At 39.4% G+C, this 22,398-nt stretch overlaps 1 protein-coding gene across 1 annotated transcript in view; it reads left to right on the top strand.

The window, feature by feature from the left end:
• The window catches only part of TTC29 (tetratricopeptide repeat domain 29), a 231,702-nt gene that overhangs the window by 96,145 nt on the left and 113,159 nt on the right, over nt 1–22,398 (top strand). Inside the window, exon 4 of the mRNA XM_074821508.1 lies at nt 18,902–19,125. Within this exon, the coding sequence (XP_074677609.1) occupies nt 18,902–19,125 (224 nt within the window). The remainder of the gene's footprint in view (nt 1–18,901; nt 19,126–22,398) is intronic.

Here is a 22,398-nt window from a genome sequence, read left to right as displayed (position 1 = left end):
CTGAAATATATGTTTTCTGGTGTATTTCTATGGAGATTTTTTTAAGTGCATATTTTAAAAGACTACATTCATGTTCTGTGTATTTAATTATTCTCAGAATTTTTGCTTTTGATAAGTCATCAATTACATATATATAGTATGTAATTTACTAGTGCTGTTCCATAAACCTGATACAATCATTTGAGAGCAAACAAATGGCAACAAACTAGCAGCTACACACTTATATTAGTACTAGGCTAACCTAGTTATAGAAAACTAAATGCATCAACTGTAATTTTAAGACAATTTATAAAGCAAGGCAATGCCATATCTGTAAATGATCTTCCTGAAATCAATGTATGTCTCAGCAGACAACAGATGTTTTTATTAAAAACGTGTGAGCAAAACTTATGCTGTGTAGTTTTTTAAATATTGTTTCCATTCCAGAAGTAGATTATTTCACTTCTTTATAAAAGGATAGGATATCTTTCTTTTGCCACCTAAATATCTGTACTTTTGTTTAATATGGAGGTTAACTTAATAAGTCAGTCATTTTTTTGTCAAGACAAATTCTTGTAGCCACATTTTTTTTTGGTGCATGTTAGGCGGATATCAAATTTATTCCTAAATAAAGGAATGTATGGGTAGTATCACATTTATGGAAACAAGCATCGTTCTTTAAAGCTGTTCCCTAAAATTGTATCCTTCACAACATTCTTTAAAATTAAGATAAGCTAGTTTCTTCATAGTTGAAGGAAACAGAGGTGTCCTTCTATTATACATTATTGTACTCTGTTCCAAACTTCAGCAAATGAGAAGAATTCCATTAAGTGTTCTTATGTTATAATACCATTTTTCTGTGAAAAAATGTGGAGATGTTTTTCTTTTTTTTTCTTTGTAATAATTTTTTGTCCCAGGGTGATATGATAGAAGGGGAAGAAAAAACAGTGCTTAAGAAAGATAGTACTTTAATTATATTAAAACAGTATATTGCTTTGGGTTTTTCACTGATTTTGTTTTGCTTCCTTCTCTAAGACTTTAACTTGAAAGAAGAAGTGAATGTGGTGTAAGAAGCTGGAAATGGAAAGAAAGTAAATGTTTCCATTAATGCAGAATGTGACTGCTTTCTTGCCACAGAATTGGGCTTTCGTAAGCTTATGACAAAGTTGGCTGACTCCACTGACCTTCAGGGTGCTTTCCCTGATACTTTCTGTTCTTGTCTTGGTCTTGACTCACCAAATCATTAATGGCTCAAAATCGGGTTGCAATAAAAATTAAAAATTGTCCTTATGACTTATCTAAGAGTCAAAAAGTTCATGATGAGCTGTAAAGTAAGGCATCAAGAGATTGATTCCAGGGTTGAATCTTCAAATGAGTTTGGAGCCTAGAATGGACCGGAATTTTATATTGTCATTCCTGTTTTCTGATCTTTTTGTCAGGGCCAGAAAGATCAAGTAGCAGTTCTTTCCACTTCATACAAATGGAAGTTGTCCAAAGATGACCCTATCATCAAAAAAGAGTTAGAGGCTAGAAAGAGAGACTTTGAAATCTTTTTGATGAGAGGAACAGTTTTATTTAGTAGTAACAAAAAAATATTACATTAGCGATTTTTCTAGATGTATTTCTGTGAATCATATGATGGAGTTCTAGTGTCCTCACTCAAGACTCATTGGTAGTCAGGTGACATCTAAATTATTATACAGAGACAGTACAGACTGACCTAGAGATGCAGAAAATTTGTATTTGTGTTTTCTGTCTTGTGAGTGGTGGATCAGTGTGTTATGGAAAGCTTGCCTTGATAAATTTGTGTCAGTAACAACATGCTCTGATATGACTTTTTCAGGCAGGAGACACTATTATCTTATATGCATTTGATCAGATGTTTGTGAGATATAGTGGATTGTTCTGCTTAGAATTCACCAGAAGGCAGGTCCACATCAAGATTATCTGGAACACAAAAAGTCAAAGGCTTTCATTCCATTTTTAAAAAGGGAAAAAAGGAAGACCCGGGGAACTACAGGCCAGTCAGTCTCGCCTCTGTGCCCAGTAAGATCATGGAGCGGATCCTCCTGGAAACTGTACTAGGGCACATGGAAAATAAGGAGGTGATTGGTGACAGCCAACATGGCTTCATGAAGGGCAAATCGTGCCTGAAGAATTTGGTGGCCCTGTGACAGGGTTACAGTGCTGGTGGATAAGGAATGAGTGACTGATGTCATCTACCTGGACTTGTGCAAAGCATCTGACACTGTCCCACACAACATCTTTGTCTCTAAATTGGAGAGATGTGGATTTGACGGATGGACCCCTCGGTGGATAAGGAATTGGCTGGATGGTCACACTCAAAGAGTTGTGGTCAACAGCTCAATGTCCAAGTGGAGAGCAGTGAGGAGTGACGTTCCTCAGGGGTCGGGGTTGGAACTGGTGCTGTTTAACATCTTTGTTGGCGACATGGACAGTGGGATCGAGTGCACCCTCAGCGAGTTTGCCAATGACACCGAGCTATGTGGTGCGGTCAACATGCTGGAGGGAAGGGATGTGTCATCCAGAGTGTACTGGTTTCAACCAGGATGGAGTTAACTTTCATTGGAGTATTTCATACCATGTGATGTCATGCCCAGGGATACAGGTGGGTGGGCTCTCTCAGGTGCGCACTGTTTTTGGGTTCAGGTCTGGTCGCATGTTGCTGTGGGGGCGGTCGCTGCGCTCGGTAAGCCACTGCTGCATTTTACCCATTTCCTTTTGGACTCATTATTGTTACTGTTGTTCTCTTGTCATATTTAGTAAATTTTTTCTTTTTATTCAACCTACGAATTCTCTTCTTTTTGTCCCTCCCCTATTTCACTGGGGAGGGGGGAGGTGAACGGCTGGCCACGTGGCGTCTGGCTGCCGGCTGAGTTCAAACCTCAACAGTTTTTGGTGCCCAATGTGGGGCACTGAGGGTTTTTTTTTTTGAGATAACAACAAAATGGGTAAAATGTGGGTTGCTTGGCTCCATAAGATCTTATCACCTCATTTGCAATACGTGTTTCCTATGCTGTTGCTCACCTTCCGTGAGAGTTGGGTTAAGGTTTTGTTTCTGTTGTACTATGTGATGCTCATCTATGATAGCGTGCAGTCATCGGCCCTGAGGCTATTTACAGTTGTGTTTGAGAAATTTGGGGAGTTCAAATATCTTTGGAATGTTGACATAAACATGGTTGCCATGCTGTTAGGAGCTAGTGTGTTCCTGCATGTGGTTCAGGTTTTGTTCAGGGTTAAGCAACTATTTAAGAGTATCACTTGGAAACCTACCCCAAGGTTGGAGAATTATGAGTGGCTGGGGGTGTGGAGTAGAATGGGCAAGTACCTAGAACAGTGGGCACCTCCAGTGTATTGAAACTTCACTCCTGCACAGGTGCAGAATCCTGAAGAACTAGTGGAATATTTGGAAAAAGTATGTTGTCACCTGGGTAATTCCAGGGAGGCACAGCTCACTGCAACATGCAGGGGCATAGCCCACGCAAGAGAAGGGCTCTGCACCTGGTAACCAAGTAACAGAAACTGCAGCCACTACAAGCCCGAGAACAGGCACTGCAGCTGAACCAGAGGACCAACCCATGAGTGCACCCTCAGCAAGTTTGCCAACGACACTGAGCTATGTGGTGCAGTTGACATGCTGGAGGGAAGGGATGTACCATCCAGAGTGTCCTGGTTTCAACCAGGATGGAGTTAACTTTCATTGGAGTATTTCATACCATGTGATGTCATGCCCAGGGATGACAGTTGCTCCCATACAGAAGAAGAAATACACAAGAAAATCCCCTCGCAGTGTACAGGGTGATGATGAACCAGGCCCATCACAAGAACAGGAGAAGGAGGCAGAGCCAGTGATAGTCACCCAATCCTTATGCTTGAGTGAGTTACAAGACATAAGAAAAGATTTCAGCCACCATCCAGATGAGCAGCTCGTTACCTGGCTGCTCCGATGCTGGGATAGCGGGGCCAGTGACAAGGAACTAGAGGGCAGGGAGGCGAGGCAGCTGGGATCCCTGTCTAGGGAAGGGGGCATTGACAAAGCCATTGGAAAGGAGACACAAAATCTCAGTCTCTGGAGGCAACTTCTGTCAAGTGTGAGGGAGGGGTATACCTTCAAGGAAGATTTTGCATGTCGACCAAGTAAGTGGACCACTATGGAAAGAAGCATTCAATACTTGAGGGAGCTAGCTGTGCGGGAGGTAGTTTACTATGACCCAGATAATGCACGGCTACCCACAGATCCAGATGAAGTCCGATGCACCCGGCCCATGTGGAGGACTTTTATACAGAGCACACCCTCATCATATGCCAGTGCATTAGCACTAATGAACTGGAAAGACAAAGAGGGACCAACAGTGAATGAACTGGCTCACCGACTACAACAATATGAAGAAAGTGTCTCTTCCCCCATCATCGTGCTGTGAACAAATTATCTCAAGATTTCCAGCAATTTAAAGAGAACATGTCCTACTCCCCACCTGCAAGGACTAGAATCTTGGCTATTAGGGGCAATCGTTTCTCTACTCGAGAGAACCGGTACACACCACGGGGGAAGCTGTGGCATTGCCTGTGTGACTATGGAGAAGACATGAAGAAATGGGATGGAAAACCTACCTACCTTCTAGAAGAGCGGGTATGTGAGCTGGAAGGAAGAACAAGTACAAAACGTGGTCCTTTCAGGAGAAATGCTGCTCCGGTTTCCAGTAATCAAGTGCCCAAACAGAGCAGAAAGGTTGACTTTGCTCATGATCCTATGAGAAGAACTTCTGACTTGTATTCACAAGAAGTGAGTGATCAAGATGAGGCTGAAACCCGTGCACACCACACTAACCCATTTGTCATTAGCGGGTATTATGACCAACATTAGAGGGGCCCTGCCTCCAGCCAGGCAGAGGACAGGGACAACCAAGCTTACTGGACCATGTGGATTCGATGGCCTGGCATGTCTGACGCCCAGCAGTATAAGGCTCTAGTGGACACTGGTGCGCAATGCACTCTAGTGCCATCAAATTTTAAAGGAGCAGAACCCGTTTGTATTTCAGGAGTGACAGGGGGGTCTCAACAGTTGACTGTATTGGAGGCCGAGGTGAGCCTAAGTGGAAAAGAGTGGGAAAAACACCCCATTGTGACTGGCCCAGACGCTCCATGTATTCTTGGCATAGATTATCTCGGAAGAGGGTATTTTAAGGACCCAAAAGGGTATCGGTGGGCTTTTGGTATAGCTGCCTTGGAAACAGAAGGAATTAAACAGCTGTCTGTGTTGCCTGGTCTATCAGAGGATCCTTCTGTTGTGGGATTAATGAGGGTTGAAGAACAACGGGTGCCAACTGCCACTACAACCGTGCACCGACAGCAATACCGCACCAATCGAGACGCTGTAATCCCTATCCATAAACTGATTCATCAGCTAGAGAGCCAAAGAGTCATCAGCAAGATGTGCTCCCCTTTTAAGAGCCCCATATGGCCAGTGCAGAAGTCTAATGGAGAGTGGAGATTGACAGTGGACTATCATGGCCTGAATGAAGTCACGCCACCGCTGAGTGCTGCTGTGCCAGACGTGTTAGAACTTCAATATGAACTAGAGTAGAAGGCAGCCAAGTGGTATGCCACGATTAATATTGCCAACGCATCTTTTCTCCATCTCTCTGGCAGCAAATGCAGGCCACAGTTTGCTTTTACCTGGAGGGGTGTCCAATACACCTGGAATCGACGGCCCCAGGGGTGGAAACAAGCCCCACCATTTGCCATGGACTGAACCAGACTGCACTGGAACAAGGTGAAGCCCCAGAACATTTACAGTACATTGATGATATCATTATATGGGGTAATATAGCAGAAGTTTTTGAGAAAGGGGAGAAAATAATCCAAATCCTTCTGAGAGCAGGTTTTGCCACAAAGCGTAGTAAAGTCAAGGGACCTGCACAAGAGATCGAGTTTTTAGGAGTAAAATGGCAAGATGGATGCTGTCAGATTCCAATGGAGGTGATTAATAAAATAACAGCAATGTCCCCACCGACTAACAGAAAGGAAACACAAGCTTTCTTGGGTGTTGTGGGTTTCTGGAGACTGCACATTCCAAATTACAGTCAGATTGTCAGCCCTCTCTGTCAAGTGACTCGGAAAAAGAATGATTTTGTATGGGGCCTGGAGCAGCAACAGGCTTTTGAACAAATTAAGCAGGAAATAGTTCATGCAGTAGCCCTTGGGCCAGTTTGTACAGGGCAAGATGTTAAAAATGTGCTCTACACTGCAGCCGGGAAGAATGGCCCTACCTGGAGTCTCTGGCAGAGAGCATCAGGGGAGACTTGGGGTCGATCCCTGGGGTTTTGGAGTCGGGGATACAAAGGATCAGAAGACCGCTAAACTCCAACCAAAAAGGAGATACTGGCAGCATATGAAGGGGTCCGAGGTGCTTCAGAGGTGATCGGGACTGAAACACAGCTCCTCCTGGCACCCCAACTGCCAGTGCTGGGCTGGATGTTCAAAGGGAGTGTCCCCTCTACACACCATGCAACTGATGCCACGTGGAGTAAATGGGTCGCATTAATCACACAACGGGCTCAAATAGGGAGCCCCAGCCGTCTGGGAATATTGGAAGTGATCACAAATTGGCCAGAAGGCAAAGATTTTGGAATGGCACCAGAGGAAGAGGTAGCACGTGCTGAAGAGGCCCCACCATATACTAAACTACTGGATAATGAGAAGCGATATGTCCCGTTTACCGACGGGTCCTATCGCATTGTGGGAAAACATCGAAGGTGGAAGGCAGCTGTATGGAGCCCCACATGACGGGTTACTGAAGCTGCTGAAGGAGAAGGTGAATCGCGTCAGTTCACAGAGGTGAAAGCCGTCCAGCTGGCCTTGGATATTGCTGAACGAGAAAAGTGGCCGGTGCTCTACCTCTATACTGACTCATGGATGGTGGCAAATGCGCTGTGGGGGTGGTACAGCAGTGGAAACGGAGCAACTGGCAGCGCACAGGCAAAGCCATCTGGGCTGCTGAATTATGGCAAGATATTGCTGCTCGAGTAGAGAATCTGGTTGTGAAAGTATGCCATGTAGACACTCACGTACCCAAGAGCCGGGCCACTGAAGAACATCAGAACAACCAACAGGTGGATCAGGCTGCCAAGATCAAGGTGGCTGAAATAGATCCGGACTGGCAACATAAGGGTGAACAATTTCTGACTTGCTGGGCCCATGACTCCTCAGGCCATCAGGGAAGAGATGCAACATATAGATGGGCTCGTGACTGAGGAGTGGACTTAACCATGGATGCTATTGCACAGGTAATCCATGAATGTGAGATGTGTGCTACAATCAAGCAAACCAAACAGTTAAAGCCCATTTCGTATGGAGAACAATGGTCAAAATATAAATATGGGGAGGCCTGACAGATTGATTATATCTTGCTCCCACAAACTCGGCATGACAAACACTATGTGTTTACAATGGTGGAAGCAGCCACTGGTTGGTTGAAAACTTATGCCGTGTCCCATGCCACTGACCAGAACACCATTTCAGGCCTTGAGGAGAAAGTCTTATGGCGGCATGGCACGCCAGAAAGAATTGAGTCAGATAATGGGACACATTTCCGAAACAATTTCATAGACTCCTGGGCCAAAGAACATGGCATTGAGTGGATATATCACATTCCCTACCATGCACCAGCCTCTGAGAAAATTGAGCGATACAATGGATTGCTAAAACAGAGGGACCTGGATAGGCTGGAGAGGTGGGCCCATGCAAACCTCATGGAGTTCAGCAGGACCAAGGGCAAGGTCCTGCACATGGGTCGTGGCAATCCCAAGCACAAGTACAGGCTGGGTGATGAGTGGATTGAGAGTAGCCCTGCGGAGAAGGACTTGGGGGTATTAGCAGATGGAAAACTGACTGTGAGCCAGCAATGTGTGCTCACAGACCAGAAAGCCAACCGTGTCCTGGGCTGCATCAAGAGAAGTGTGGCCCCTCAAGGGAGGGGATTCTCCCCCTCTGCTCTCATGAGACACCCCCCTGCAGTGCTGTGTCCAGCTCTGGGGACCTGTCCTGGTTTAACCAGGATAGGGTTAAGTTTCCCCAGCAGTGTGGGGGGGAGCTCTAGCCGGGTTATTCAGATACCATGCGGACGTCACATCCTGGCAGGTCACATTTTCCTGGCGCGGAGCGCGGTGCACTCGTGGTTTTGTACATCGTGCTTCAAACTGCTGTATTTGGTAGCTATTTCGCTCTGTTCATTGCTATCACTATTACTGTTATTGTTATTGTTGTTGTTTGTTGTGTTGCTATTGCATTGTTGTATTAAACCTTTCCTTATTTCAGTCTTGGGGCTTTGTATTTCACTCCCTTTGTGGGGGAGGGGCAGCGGCCGCGTGGTCTCAGACCCCGGCAGGGGCTAAACCACCACAGGACCCCAACATCAGAAGGACACGGACCTCCTCGAGCGGGTCCAGAGGAGGCCACAAAGATGATCAGGGGACTGGAGCACCTCCCCTGTAAGGACAGGCTGAGAGAGTTGGGGTCGTTCAGCCTGGAGAAGCGAAGGCTCTGGGGAGACCTTATAGCGGCCTTCCAGTACTTAAAGGGGGCTACAGGAGAGATGGGGAGGGACTTTTTACAAGGGCATGTAGGGATAGGATGAGGGGTAACAGCTTTAAACTGAATGAGGGCAGATTTAGATTGGATACAAGGAAGAAATTCTTCCCTGTGAGGGTGGTGAGACACTGGCACAGGTTGCCCAGAGAACCTGTGGCTGCCCCCTCCCTGGAAGGGTTCAAGGCCAGGTTGGACGGGCCTTTGAGCAACCTGGGCTAGTGGAAGGTGTCCCTGCCCATGGCACAGGGGTTGGAACTAGTGATCTTTAAGATCCCTTCCAACCCAAACCAATCTGTGATTCTGGTGGGCTGTGACCCCCAGAGCAATTGCCAGCCATCTCAGCTAATACTGGGAAGATCAATCATTAAATTACTTTGCAGATTGCATGCTGAAAACTGGTATATAATATTTTTGCTCTAGAAATGATTACTGGTGCTTCCATAAACCTTTGTCCTTTGCAAAAAGAGCAAAGGCATTTTCATGTAAGTTTAACTGATCCAGAGGACTATGTTAATCACCCCATATAATCAGTGGAAATAATTAAGAGTAAGTAATTTGATTACTTGAGCACCACCTTTTAGGATTCAGACAACTGCTTTAGAATACTACTTCTGAAGCACCTGTTTTTCTCCATTGCTTAGAGAGAGAGTTTAGGGTGACCAGTTGAGATGTAGACATGTACATTTACTGCTGAATCCCACACTGAAGAACTGTTGGATTTTGAAGGCTGTAAAAAGGATCAGGTACAGGTCTTAGAGAGTTGCATTCACTAATTCCTGAGGCATCATTTTTACAAGAAGCCAGCTGGTCCAGAACAAAAGTGACCCGGCATCGATTTTAAATCTTCTGTCAGTGCCATCTGATAGAAGATTATTTTTCCATTCTTCAGTGAGAGAATTAACAGGGACAAATTATTTACTGCCCCCTCCCCCAAGTTTCTGCTGTTTTCAGTGTCAGCATCAGCTAAGTAGAGTTAAGGAAAAAAAAATTTTGAAAATTAATGAGGGATTAAGTGTTAGTGCTCAAGGTAAGTTTGTGGAAATAAAAGATTTCTTTCCTACATCCTTACTTCTTCTACCAGTTTGTGTCTGAATATTCAACTTCATCTCCAGTCCTCCAAGACTAAAGAGGAAGAAACTTCCTCACCTGATTAGAGGCGACTAAGGGAGAAGAATGGGGTTTGTGAGCTGATGGAGAGGAGAAGGCCTAGCTTGAATGGTGTTTTATTCTTTATTTTCATCATAGCCACGACAGACCAGTAAGCCCTACTATTAGAATGGGCTGCTTCTGATCTTGTCCTCTGTTTGTAAGTTATTTAAATCATGAGAGTTTTGGTACTCAGTTTTAGATTTATTTGCTTTTCTATTTGTCCTCATTCTAGTCTTTTGCACTGATGGACAAGTTCTTTAAGGAAGCTGAACACAAGTAGCTGATTAGGGTTTTGATTAATCCAGACTTTTTAGTAGCTGTCACCTCTACCAAATAATAAGGTGACTTCATAGGTGGCCTATGAAATCTTTTACTCAACAAATAGATTGGGACCTTTTTTCATTGGCAGCTTATCATATTGCCCTCTTTTCTTTTTTACAACCTGAAATCTTTACTGGAGCTTCCCAATTTAAAAATGCATAATTTAGGCTTGGGAATTTTGTGTTGTCAGGTGGATTTGACCATTTCTGTGTTATGGAGTGAGACTCTCAAAGGACAGGGGAAGGGCACTGCCAAGAATAAGCGTTGGGAAAAAATATCTTGTTGGTGTGACATTAAGGCAAGGAAGGAGGAGGGGCAGCTGCTATTACTAGAAAGCTTGCAAAAGGCAATTTCAGATACAGACCATGTGTAGGTGCGGATTCTGCTTTTCCCTTGTATTTCAGTCCTTGATTGTACAGTACTTGGTTCTAGTGATGCACTGATTTGAGCTGCTTCCATTTTCTCTGTGTATAACCTATAAAGACAGAGGGAGAGAGGAGAGCTCAAGGCAGCTAAAGAAGGACACAGCAGCAGAAGGAGAAAGAAGTAAACTGTTCTTTCCCTTTCATGTTCAGATCCTAGCAAGATTTTGTTGTTCTTGATGATGTCAATCTTTGGATATGACGTGTGAGGACCTTATGACCCTCTTTGTACACATTACTCTGGTTGAGAACTGGTGGAATATTGTGTCAACTCATTTACATTTTGTGAGGATATTTCTTCACTTTTAAATACTAAAAACTATGGAAAAGGTTAAATCAGAACCAAAGAAATTTATACTTTCATAGTAAAAGAAATTTTAAATTAAGGCACTCTATCCCAAACTCCCAGCTGATTGTGGAAAGGGAGATGGCACAAGTCACTTATTGAGCTAGATGATAAATTTTAAATTTCTTTCACAATATTATTTAAATATGTATTTTTTTCTGTCTGAATAATTCCTAACAATCTTGCTTGCCATGACCAGGATTCAATGTTTATTAAACAACTTTCAAAAAGAGATTTTAGCACTTAGAGGCACACATTCTTTTTGGTCAAATAAATGATCTCTGCGAATTTCAGGCCTGATAAACATATTATTTAGTGTAATTAGGCAGTGATCTAAAGACCTGTGTGAGAAGTGAATGGTTTGCCTTTCCTAAAGAAACTTCTCTGTGCATTTGTGTAATGTGAAAGGTTTTTCTTGAAAAGGTTAAAAAAAGTTCTAATCAACTTCTGTACATTATGTAGAACTTCATTTTCTAAACTCTGCAAAAGAAAGTTTCATATTTAATGGGAAATCATGAATTATTCCATTTATTATCTACTTCCTCCTTTCAAAGACATGATCTGGATAAAAGGCGGGGTGAATAATTTCAAAAAATACAATACATTTTTAATGGGAAGGTGCAAACTACAGATTCTCATGACTATTAGCAAGTATAGAGGAAACAGAATTTTACTTGCAAAAACTCATCAAACTCTTGCAAAGATAAAATACATGACATACTTTAATAAAGAAGAACACAGTGAGCTGAAGTTTTTCCTTTTTTATGTAACTTGTTGTTTTTACTAAGTTTGGTCTTACGGTTTTCTAGTGCTTTCATTTCTCAGTATTTCAACAATATTTAGTACTGAAGATAATGTACAAGCAATACACAACTGACTTCTATTTTTAAAACACTCCATAAAGGTGAATCAACTCTAACATACAAAAAGAGTCTGAAATAAAGAAAGACAGTCTAATTTGCCTCAGTACAATCGTGACTTCCTAATAATTCTCACAGTGAATCCTCCTGAATTGTGTAAAATCCTCTCTTTTCTTTTCCTCTTAATCTCTGTGTGGTCTATTTGTCCTTAGACTACTGAGTAAGTTCTGAATGAGATATCATAAACAAAAGCAAAAATACTGTGGGAATTGTTCATAGCAATAGTATAATAAATGCATAGCCTTGTATAGGGTTTTATGGTAATTCAGAGCATCAGTTTGAGAAGACACAGAAAGTAAATAATTATGATTTTCTTTTCCTAAAGATAATTTCACATACTATGAAAGAAACTTGCAGGGAAATATAATGGCTTGTCTGATAATCATGCAAGTCAAATGGAAAGCGTTCCAAACTCAGATGTCTCTAGCTCTCAGTCCATTAGGTCAGCTCTGAAATAAAAGAGGAAAGTTGAGAAATACTTAATTTTGATAAATAATAATAGTCCATAAAATATGGTTGGAATTACTTTTTGTTAATGAACATAATTCATTTAGAAAACAAAGCAGAAAGAATAATGAAGATAATGTTTCTTTCTGATTATGCTTGACATAATCACAGGTGTGTGTGCTCTTGTATGAAGAACATTTTTATAAAGGTAGCACTTTTATCTTTATTTTTAGTGCTTTCTTTGCATTTATGTTTAGGGACAGAATGTTCCAAAAGTTCATTGCTAAATTGATATTTCCATTTTCTGGGTTAATGAGGATTCTTAATTATTACAGTACTTACATTCATTTTAGAATACTTTTTCTGTGTCATCCTTTGATGTTTATAATTGATTAATTTTTCATTTTATGTAGTATTAAAGTGGCAGTGTAGCTTTGAACAAAAGGAAGCGAGTTCAGTATATGTGTTCTTTGCGGGATCCTACTGACAGGTTATAACATCCACGTTTGATTGCATGATTTATGTTAAAGTGTGGTTTGACAACAGTCGGAGACTGAGGCAGTAGATAAAAAATACTGCATTACTTATTCTGAAAGTTATTGTACCTCTGTATGTGGTATAAAGTACTTATATATTTATTTTCTGATATACTTTATTTTCATCTTTCTATTAATGGTTCTGAATACATAGCTCCATAAACTTTTTCTTATTTAAAAAAATCTGAATTGTCACGAAAGTCAACTTCAAGTAGATGTTCTTCCCTCTCATGATACGTACAAATTGTCATGCAGTATGTTTTATTTGCTATTCAGGGTAGGGAATTCTTTTTATAACATTTGAGGGTTTGGAGGATTTCATGCTTTTTGTATTAGGACATTAGCTATTTCAGCTTTATAATTTGGAATTAAATCACATGCACCCCACCCCAATATAATATAATACTCAGCCTTAGTAATCAAAAATTCTGATGTGTAAGCTAACCATCTATTACTACTTAATGTATTTTACTGTACTTTCAAATCTTTCTTTAATGAGATTACTGTAGTCTACAATTTAACATATTACCATCCAGTAAATATTTCATTAAAAGAAAAGTATTTAAACGGACAGTCTTTAAACTAGAATTAAAGAGGGCTGCGCCCTGATTCAGTTAAATAGCTTTGTATCAGTAGCAGTATGTGGTGAAAATGTGCTGAGTACCTTGACCGACTGAGAGCTTGACTCACCAAAGTACTTACGTATATAAATTTTCACACTGAACTCAGCTACTCAGACGACTCGGATATATTTTCAAGTTAGCTACGTACCTAACTTTGGTGGATTGCAGCCCAGACACATGACAGTGTAGATTTCAGCAGTGCGAGTACATGGTTTTATACCACCGTAACCTGGGTCATAGCATCACTGAATGCAGTAGTCAAATCTTCAGGTTCCATATTTACCAAGTATTTGCATAAGTGCTTTTTGTATTCAACAACACCCTGCAGAAGTTTTACCTATATTTTAGATGTGGGTCACTAACGGGGTTGCAAATACGTTATGGTTTTTGACTGTTCAGCTATAACTAAATAATAATTCCTCTTTCAATTCTTAGGCAGAACAGCCTGAAGTTATAAATTCTTATAGCATGCTTGACCGTTTAGTGTTCTGTATAGTTTATCTGTTTTTACTTAATGCATATCTTTTTCAAATTTTAGTGAGGAAATTGTCTTGTCTCCTTGTTTATGCTTTGTTTGCATATACAGAAAGTAGCTAAGTATTCACATATTGGATGTAATTTTAATTTTCTTGTAGATTTATAGACAGGAAATGTGGGGGGAGAAGTAAAATGTATTTGTTTAAATAAACTTAAGCAAAAATATCTTTATTATTTTTTCATAATTTTGCGATCCTTATCTAAGGCATTTATATCAGTCATTGACTTGCCAACTGCAGAAGGAAATCCCAAGTGGATGAAACCTATTTGAATACCGTTTTTAAACATTATAATAATTGTGAGAGTAATTATTTTACACTGGAAGTACGCTTTAATATTTTATACACTATTGTTGTTTAATCCATGCCTTTTTGTGCCTTACAAAATGGGATTACTACAGCACACTTGTAATCAGCAGCTGGCATTATCCTATAGTACTAATTAAATCCTACAAAATCTAAAGATATGAGCCCTGATACTAAAAAAAAAAAATAGTCTGTCAGCTGAAAATAGTAGACTTCGCATTTATTTTGCATGTCTGTAATTGACCATACCAGACAGGAGGCATGGAGAATTAAGCTCATGATAAATAATTGTTATGCTATACTGACTATTTTGATTATTTCTAACACCGGTACCTGACTCTTGGCCTCTTAATTTCATTTTTTCTTTTCTCTCTTTCAATGTAAAGGGTAGAATGCAAATAGCCTTGTTGTGCAGGATTTTAAGTTAAAGGGAATGTAGTATGGTACTGTCCTGATCTCCCAGCATTGCTTAAGAGTCTTGTAAAATACCATAACATAGGAAGGTCCTTGAGATTGCAACAAAAATTGTAATTAGCCTCACTGAAAGTTAGTATTTATGGGGTTTGCACTGGTAAAGGCAGATTAAAATCATGTTTCTGTGATTCCTCAGCATGGCTCTTGATTGTTTTAGAATAACAATGATAATAATAAAAGAAATCCATATAAGAAAATTATATAAGTAGCTGTATAGTTTAAGGAAAATAAAATGCCTGTAGCAATATCCAGGTACACTTAAAGCACAGTGTTAACAATAGCAGTGCCTTTTCAAGCTTGCAGATCCACATTCAATAAATAGCTGCTTCCACCTGTGTGCTATTATACTGCATGAGATTGTCATCTAGAACGTGGTACCACTAAAATGGCAACTTTTAACTTTTGGTGGTTATTTATTTGGTGCTAAAAATTCTTATGACACCCCCACCCCCATGACACACACAGAGAATCATGCAGAATTTTCAGCACCTCACGCATAAAGTTCTGCATCGCGCTGACTGCTGACGTAGGACAAATGCGTGATACCCTGACTGGATCCACTAAGGGGACCTCATTGCACTGTTTTACCTAACCCCTGTAAATAAACATGGCGCAACATCAACAGGGCTTCAGTGATGAGTGTACAGTCAGAAGAAGAGTGAATTCTCAGCATCGTCTCTGATTGTGTTAAGTATTATGATTTTTGGCTGTTGAATTTCCTGGATTAAAAAAAAAAAAAAACAACAAATCTGCTTTAAATTAAAAACAGATTAACTGGTATCTCTGTCTTAACCATAAATACGTAGCTATGCTCCAGATTTCATTAAAAAATCATTTCTTTTTAAAAAATCCATCTGAAATCTCTTTCTCCTAGCATGCACCAATGATCGTCCAAAGGGGAACAAGGACTTTAGGTTTATATTCATAGCACAATTCAATTTTAAAATTAAACACAGCCAACGTTTCACAGCCTCCTGCTCATTCTAACTCGAGTAGTTTAACTGCCTGCAGGCAGCGTTTGCCTGGTTCTGGCGCTGGGCTTTGGTGGCGCCGCGTAAGGCCAGTCAGCGGCCGCGCAAGAAGCGCGATCCCGAGCTTCTCCTCCGCGCTTGCCCGCGGTGCTGCGCGCCCGGCATTTAATCCGTGCGGGTCCCTTTGTTCTGCACTGACAGCTGCGTGATTAACATGTCCTGGCTGCAGTTTTCCACATTTCCAGTAGATGCCCCCAGAGACCATTAAACCTCTTGAACGTCTCCAACCAAATGAAAGGCCGGTCTTTCTTCATTTGGCTTCTCGGAGCAACGGAATTGTTCAAAGGAAACCTAAAATCGGAGTGGACGCAGTGCAGCAAAACAAACTCGCTTGTTTAATAATATATCATCATTTATTAGGTAGTAAGGCTCAAAAGGTTTAGTGTAAACTAGTTCATTAATGTAGTGGAAACATACCGTTAGCAGTTGGATTTTACAAAATAAGACATGTACATTTAATTAGGTGTCAGTTTTTGATATTGATATTAGAAATAATCTTTGGTTATGTGAAACATGAGGTGTTCCATTTAACCTCTCATTTTACATGCTGCGGGGCATCATAAAACGCAGTATGACAAGGATCTTGAGGATTTATAGTTTATTTCAAGATATGAAAAGTTTATTTCTGTCACGCACACTACTCTGGTTTTTTGTTGGGCAAAAAGGACACCGGCATTTTCATCTGGAAACACTTTGTTAACTGAAACAATTTCAGAATTCGTTGCAGTGTCAAGCTCTCGAGTGTCACAAATACCATTCATCCCCATAATATAATTCATTTCTAGCCCTATTTTATTGTTTGTGTGTGATCAGTCACTTGTGGCTTAAATATTGCACAAACTTAAGGAAACAATAGTATTATTGTTTTGCACTTTGTGTATTTTCTGGTTTTAATTATAACTGAGAGATAACTTTTCTCTTTATGCCTCTAAAATTTGAATGGTTATACTGTAGATAGCTTCATTGCTTGTGAGTTAAAATCAGGTATCTTTGCCTAAGAAAAAAATGTGCTCTGTACCATATGATTACTTCAGCATTATTTCAATTTCTTTATTAATTTGGACGGGATTTATTAAAAGAATATTGACACTCATTTTTAAAACTGACCTATTTTACTGTATGTTTTGTTTTCCTCTATTGGTTTGCTAATAATGCTGTCTTGTGGGGAAAACATGCTTTGGCTTCAAGTAAAATGCATCATTCTACAGGAAATAACATGTTATATGGACACAGTTTTTCTATTTATACAAATATTGGTGCTGTGCTCAATGCATATGCAGTGGGTGTTAAAAATTAATTGAATGATGTTTTGTTTAGTCACTGTTAAGATCTTTTAGCAGTACTTTCTCGTCTACTTCCAACACATCTAATGATCTAATGCATGCATACATATACACATATATATAGATCACATTATATAAATAAATATGCATGTATGTGTGTCAGCTATACAGATTGTTATTCCACCGCTTTGAGTTATATTACTGCAGGATTCAGTCCTAGGCACTTTGGAACTTGGTAGAAATTTTTTACCTATACTCTGCAATTTCCTTTTAGTTAGAGAGAATTTTAAAACAGAAAAAAAGAAAACGTTCCATATACATTGTACTGTATTAACATAATATTTTTATAGTATCTTTAATCTATATATTGTACATCTGATATATGACAAATATCGCATATTCTGGCAAATTAAAATTTAAATGTTTAAAGATATTTCTCATTTACTTTTTTAAGATAAATGTTGTGAATGTTGTCTGGTACAGAATAGCATATATTTTCCCTTGTCTGTGTGAACAATGTGTGCTTTTCAATCTCAAAAGCCACCTATTTATATATTAAACATAAATTCAGTACTGTCTAGTCTAAATCATATCAGGATTTTGTAATATTTTTCTGTTCAGTTTTGCAGCTGAAATGTAAAAAATACATATGAAGGATTAATGCACATCTGTGTAGTAATTAATAGATTTTATTTTAATCAAATATGCAGTAATGCAGATTACTTCTTACATCTCACATTACTGTTTATTTCATTGACATCTAGCTAAGAAGTTTTTTACATCACTTCCATCTTATTGGCATTGTTAAAGAACTGCGGTACCTTTTTTTAGGCTGAAGTATTAGTCTCATTAAGCTATTGTTTAGCATGAGGTCATCTGAATTACATACACTGTAAATCTCAGTTTTCAGAATTCCATATTCTAAAGCTGCTGAGAATTTGAAGTTAAATGGATTTTAATCTAAAAAGACAGTCTTGAAAGTAGTTTGGAAACTTAATGGGATATACAAAATCAAATTAACACATCTGGGTCCTTGCCATTTTACTGGGACAAAGGTTTGTTTTCTCACACTAGATACCTATGCCTGCAAACCTTTACATATATACCTGAGTGTTGCAGGCAGTCCCATTGGAGTCATAGTTTTTTTCCAGGATAGGATGCAATGATTGTTTCATGCCACATAAAAGAAATATTTTGATTATTTCCATAAATAATACCTCAAAAGATATATTACCTCTTGAGAATATTTGATTACACAACTTTTTGATATGTATATCTTATAGGAGTTTATGAATGAGATAACTTTGATATAAATTCATCACTGCATCATTTGATTTTAAAATTAAGGAGAAATTATCAAACTTTTTCATCAGTAAACCAGTCCCAGCTGAAGTTATATGCTAAACAGAAGCAAAATCATATCTAATGATTATGTTTCTGGCATAGCATTTGTTTGACGTTTTAAACCAAGCCATCATATCCTACAGCAAAACTATTTAACATATACATTGTTTTGACATGTGGAATGTGCCTCATTTTTCCCTGTGCACTGTTTTAAAGCAGACTAAGAGTTCATTGTGTTTTCATGAACTAATGTAAACATGGGGGGGGGGGGTGTTTTCCCATCAGTCAGCCTTTTTTACCAATGCCAGCTAGAGAATACCAGTATATATTTAACACATTTTCAATGTATCGATTGGTATTTACTCACTGTTGCCATATTTACTTCCCTGGGGTATGACATTCGTAATTGTATTTTAGCAGAACGCTTTTTAAGCGGGGGAAAAAATACCCGTTCCTGGCTGCTGAACTGCAGAGGTCTCTTCTTGAAAGCTGTTTTAGCTATCTGTACTTATTTGGTAAGGTGGCGAACAGAATACAGGTTTAAAGGCTTAAAATCACTCTTTCTTATTCCCAGTAACAGGAATTCGTACAAGAAGAACATCTGCATAGACATGCTGCGACAGGGTTATCACGAGTCCTTCTCCGAGCTCTTCACTCTGATACAGAAGTGGAATGCCTTGAGGGAGGCTGCAGGGCCTGGGTCAGCCATATGGCAGCAGAAGTCCCTGGAGGAGCAGCCTGATAAGCTGGATCAGCTTTGCCACTTCCTGACCAGGGCTGAGGCAGCCCAGCGAGCAGGTAAATGGGGGGATTGTGGGTAGCACAGCAGCAGGAGCCGCAGTCACAAATGCCTGGGGGAAGCTTCCAAATTGTTTCATGTATGAATTTGAAACGTTACTGCATCTTAGCACATTTCAGCCTTAGTCAACTAAGCTGTATTTATAGAATAAATGATTAGAAACTGCAGATATTGGGAGAGGTTTTGTGAAGAGAAAAAAAAAAGGGGAAAACATGTAGAGTGCATTATGATATCATCAGAAATGTTTGATGTATTTATAGCTTTGATAACATCCCAATTATTTTTCATAGTTTCATTATTTACTGTTTTTCTTTCTCTATTGATTTGAGTAGCTGGTTTTGTATTGGAAAAATCTAATAGGTGAAATGCTATTTCACACAGTAATAGTTTTATAAATCTGATTTTATTAAATACCCTGTCTGCTAACTGTGTTTGGATTTGTGACTGACTTAAAAAGGATTGTGAACATGTCAAATAAAATACAGCACACAGATGTAACATGCCACCTGTGAATTACTAGGTATTAGTGGAGACATAACTCCAAATTACTGTATTTTCTCTTTGCCTACTATTTACTAAGCGCTCATATTTATCATTTCCTTTTACTATAAATAGTAACATAACTTACTCTGTCTTCCTCCTTTGGAATAATTGTAGGGATGAAGGCAGATAAAGCTCTAACTGCAATCCCATTTCACAGCTGAGCTGATTTCACTATAGTTGTCTTGTTTCAAGTTGCATTTTGATCATTACAAATATGAAAATCTGCCATAAAGCTTGTGAGTTTGGAACCTAAGCTTTTTGACTGAAATTGAGAAACAGACAACTTCATTTATAAAAGGAACAGCAAAAATACCCTTCCAGCACTTGTAAAATAAACAGTTTAAATGAACATTTTTTTTATTTACTATGAAAGCCAAAAGTTGGGCGTGTTTATTTAATTCACTGTAATTCTAGGCAGGAAGTCTAGACAGCCCATGATTGGAAGGAATCTTCAGATTTGTCTGGAGTATGACTAAAACCTGAATGGGCACCCCCTGTAGCTTGCAGGACTACAAGAGAAGTTTTGCGCTCAGACTGCCCTGACAGAAACATGCTGCCAACTCTTTGATGTTCAAAAAGTAGTAGATATGGCTTATCTTGATGGGCCTGATTCCTGCAGCTACATGAGGAGAGCATTTTACCTTCCTTCAGTGCATGATTTTTTTCAGTGTTACAAACTGATATGTGACAACAGCACTGGCAAATGCACTCCCAGAGAGTCAAGATGCTGCTGACTATGCAGTTTCTGCCCGATGAAAGGCAGGGGCCCTGTCCCTCACCAAACCCAGCAATCCTTGTGTGCTGGGCTCTGTAAGTCTTTCACCTCTCACAGACAAGATACAATCAGTCAGACAATTGGTGGTATCTTGCCTCTAGGAGAGAATATGTCCCAACTTTGCCTGTTAAAATGGAAGATGAGACTGTGCCCATAGACTTGGCAAGCATCTTCACTGAATTGCTAGATCAAGGTATAGTTAGTTTTGATTTTTTTTAACCAGTTTCAATGCAAACCTTTGCAAAATCTCTTATTTGTATTAAGTGAGGCTTGAGTCACCTGGCACATGAAGGGGTGGATGCTAATTCATGTTGCAGGTGTTAGAGCTAGTAGTGCTGTGAAGATAACATATGAATTATACAGCTCATCAAATACTAATTCAGTAGTTCTGCTAATCCAGTTACTCCCTGATTCTAATCAAATTGCTTGGGGCTCTAGCTTATGATCTCCTGACAACTCTAGTGGACACCATTTAAGAAGTGTTCAGCAGTTCACCTCAGCTGGAATTTACCATGATGTAGCAGTCCCAACAGCAGCTGACCTGCATTTGCTCTTCAGCCACCACAGTTCAAGCTTAAAAGGCTAAGAGTAATATTTGGGGCTGCAAACTGTGAGAGTTTCACAGTGTGGCTGATGTCACTGATACTGGACTAGCTGAAAGTTTATCTGTCTCAGGTATGCTGTCCTGAGTTAACCGTTGTGTTAAAGAAGAGATAGAATGTATAAATTCTGAAAAAAAAAATCTTCATGACTTCAAAGTTTTGTGTTTAATTTAAATTTCATGAAGGGATCAGTTTTGAACCTGAAGTGCTAAGTGGAAAACAAAACCTCACTATGTTACTAAATCATTTCCTTATTTGTTATTTAATTTTTCTCACCTGATATTTTTGTATTGTAGAGTGTTGCTGTCTTAATTGTGAATATAGCTTAGAACTGCTGCTCCTAAGTTTAGAGTTTTATGGTTGTTACCATAGTGCACAGAGAAAGCTAGGTATTTATTCACTTCCCATATTTATTGGTAGAATATGCTAATCTTTTCTCGTTTTTTTGATAGCTTGTACTTATAGGACACTGTAATGCTGGACATAAATTGTTTGCTTGAACAGAATCGGTGCCAACCATCACAATGTGGAGGCTGATATCAAAGCGCAATTATTTTCTTTAGTGCTGAGTTAGAAAATAGTGACATTTTGTTTAGCAGTGTTACATGTTACAGACCATTCACCTTTATGTATACTAGTGAATGTCCTCTCTGTTTTAATTTGCTAGTGGAGCATTTTGATTGAACTTCAAATCATACAGGAGTTGTCTTTTGTTTTTTTAAATGGGCTATTATTGATATTATACTATGTGCAAAGAAAATGTAGTTTTTTTCTGTCCAACTTAATCTCATTGTCGTTATATTTGGATACCTCCCAAGTATTTAAAAAGAGAGAGATAGCATTAATCCTTGCAGCTTCTCAGAAAAATAGCTGACAGAGTTATTTTGCCCTAGGTACAGATTATCCCAAAACCAGAAATATTGGCAATACTTGACTGCATTTCTATTTGGTCTTTTTTGATGCAAATAATATAAATGTTTCTGACTTAAAAATTGAGTTTCTAATTATTCCTTGACCTTCCTTCATTATCATGGAATAACCTCTCTTTTTACTAGTTCAGGTCTCAGCAGCTTTTAAAAAAAAAAAAAAAAAAAGAGATGTTTAAATATGTATAGTTGTAGGGTTTTTTTACAGAAGAATTCAGGATAAATGCTAAAGCAATGTAACTATATAGTTCAATATCTGATGTATAGAGTTCTTTCTTGGCATGTGTATGAAAACACTGAGGTTTTTTTCAGAAAGAAAGTTATATTTTGAGGCTGTGGAATGGCCTACCCGATTGCCTGCTTGCCCACCTGATTGTACTGGTCAGAGTAATTTCACTTAAAGATATAACTGTCCTTGAAAGGGGT

This window comes from Strix aluco, chromosome 4, assembly GCF_031877795.1.
Source record: "Strix aluco isolate bStrAlu1 chromosome 4, bStrAlu1.hap1, whole genome shotgun sequence".
NCBI classification, from domain to species: domain Eukaryota; kingdom Metazoa; phylum Chordata; class Aves; order Strigiformes; family Strigidae; genus Strix; species Strix aluco.
This window is presented reverse-complemented; position numbering and strand designations above follow the sequence as displayed.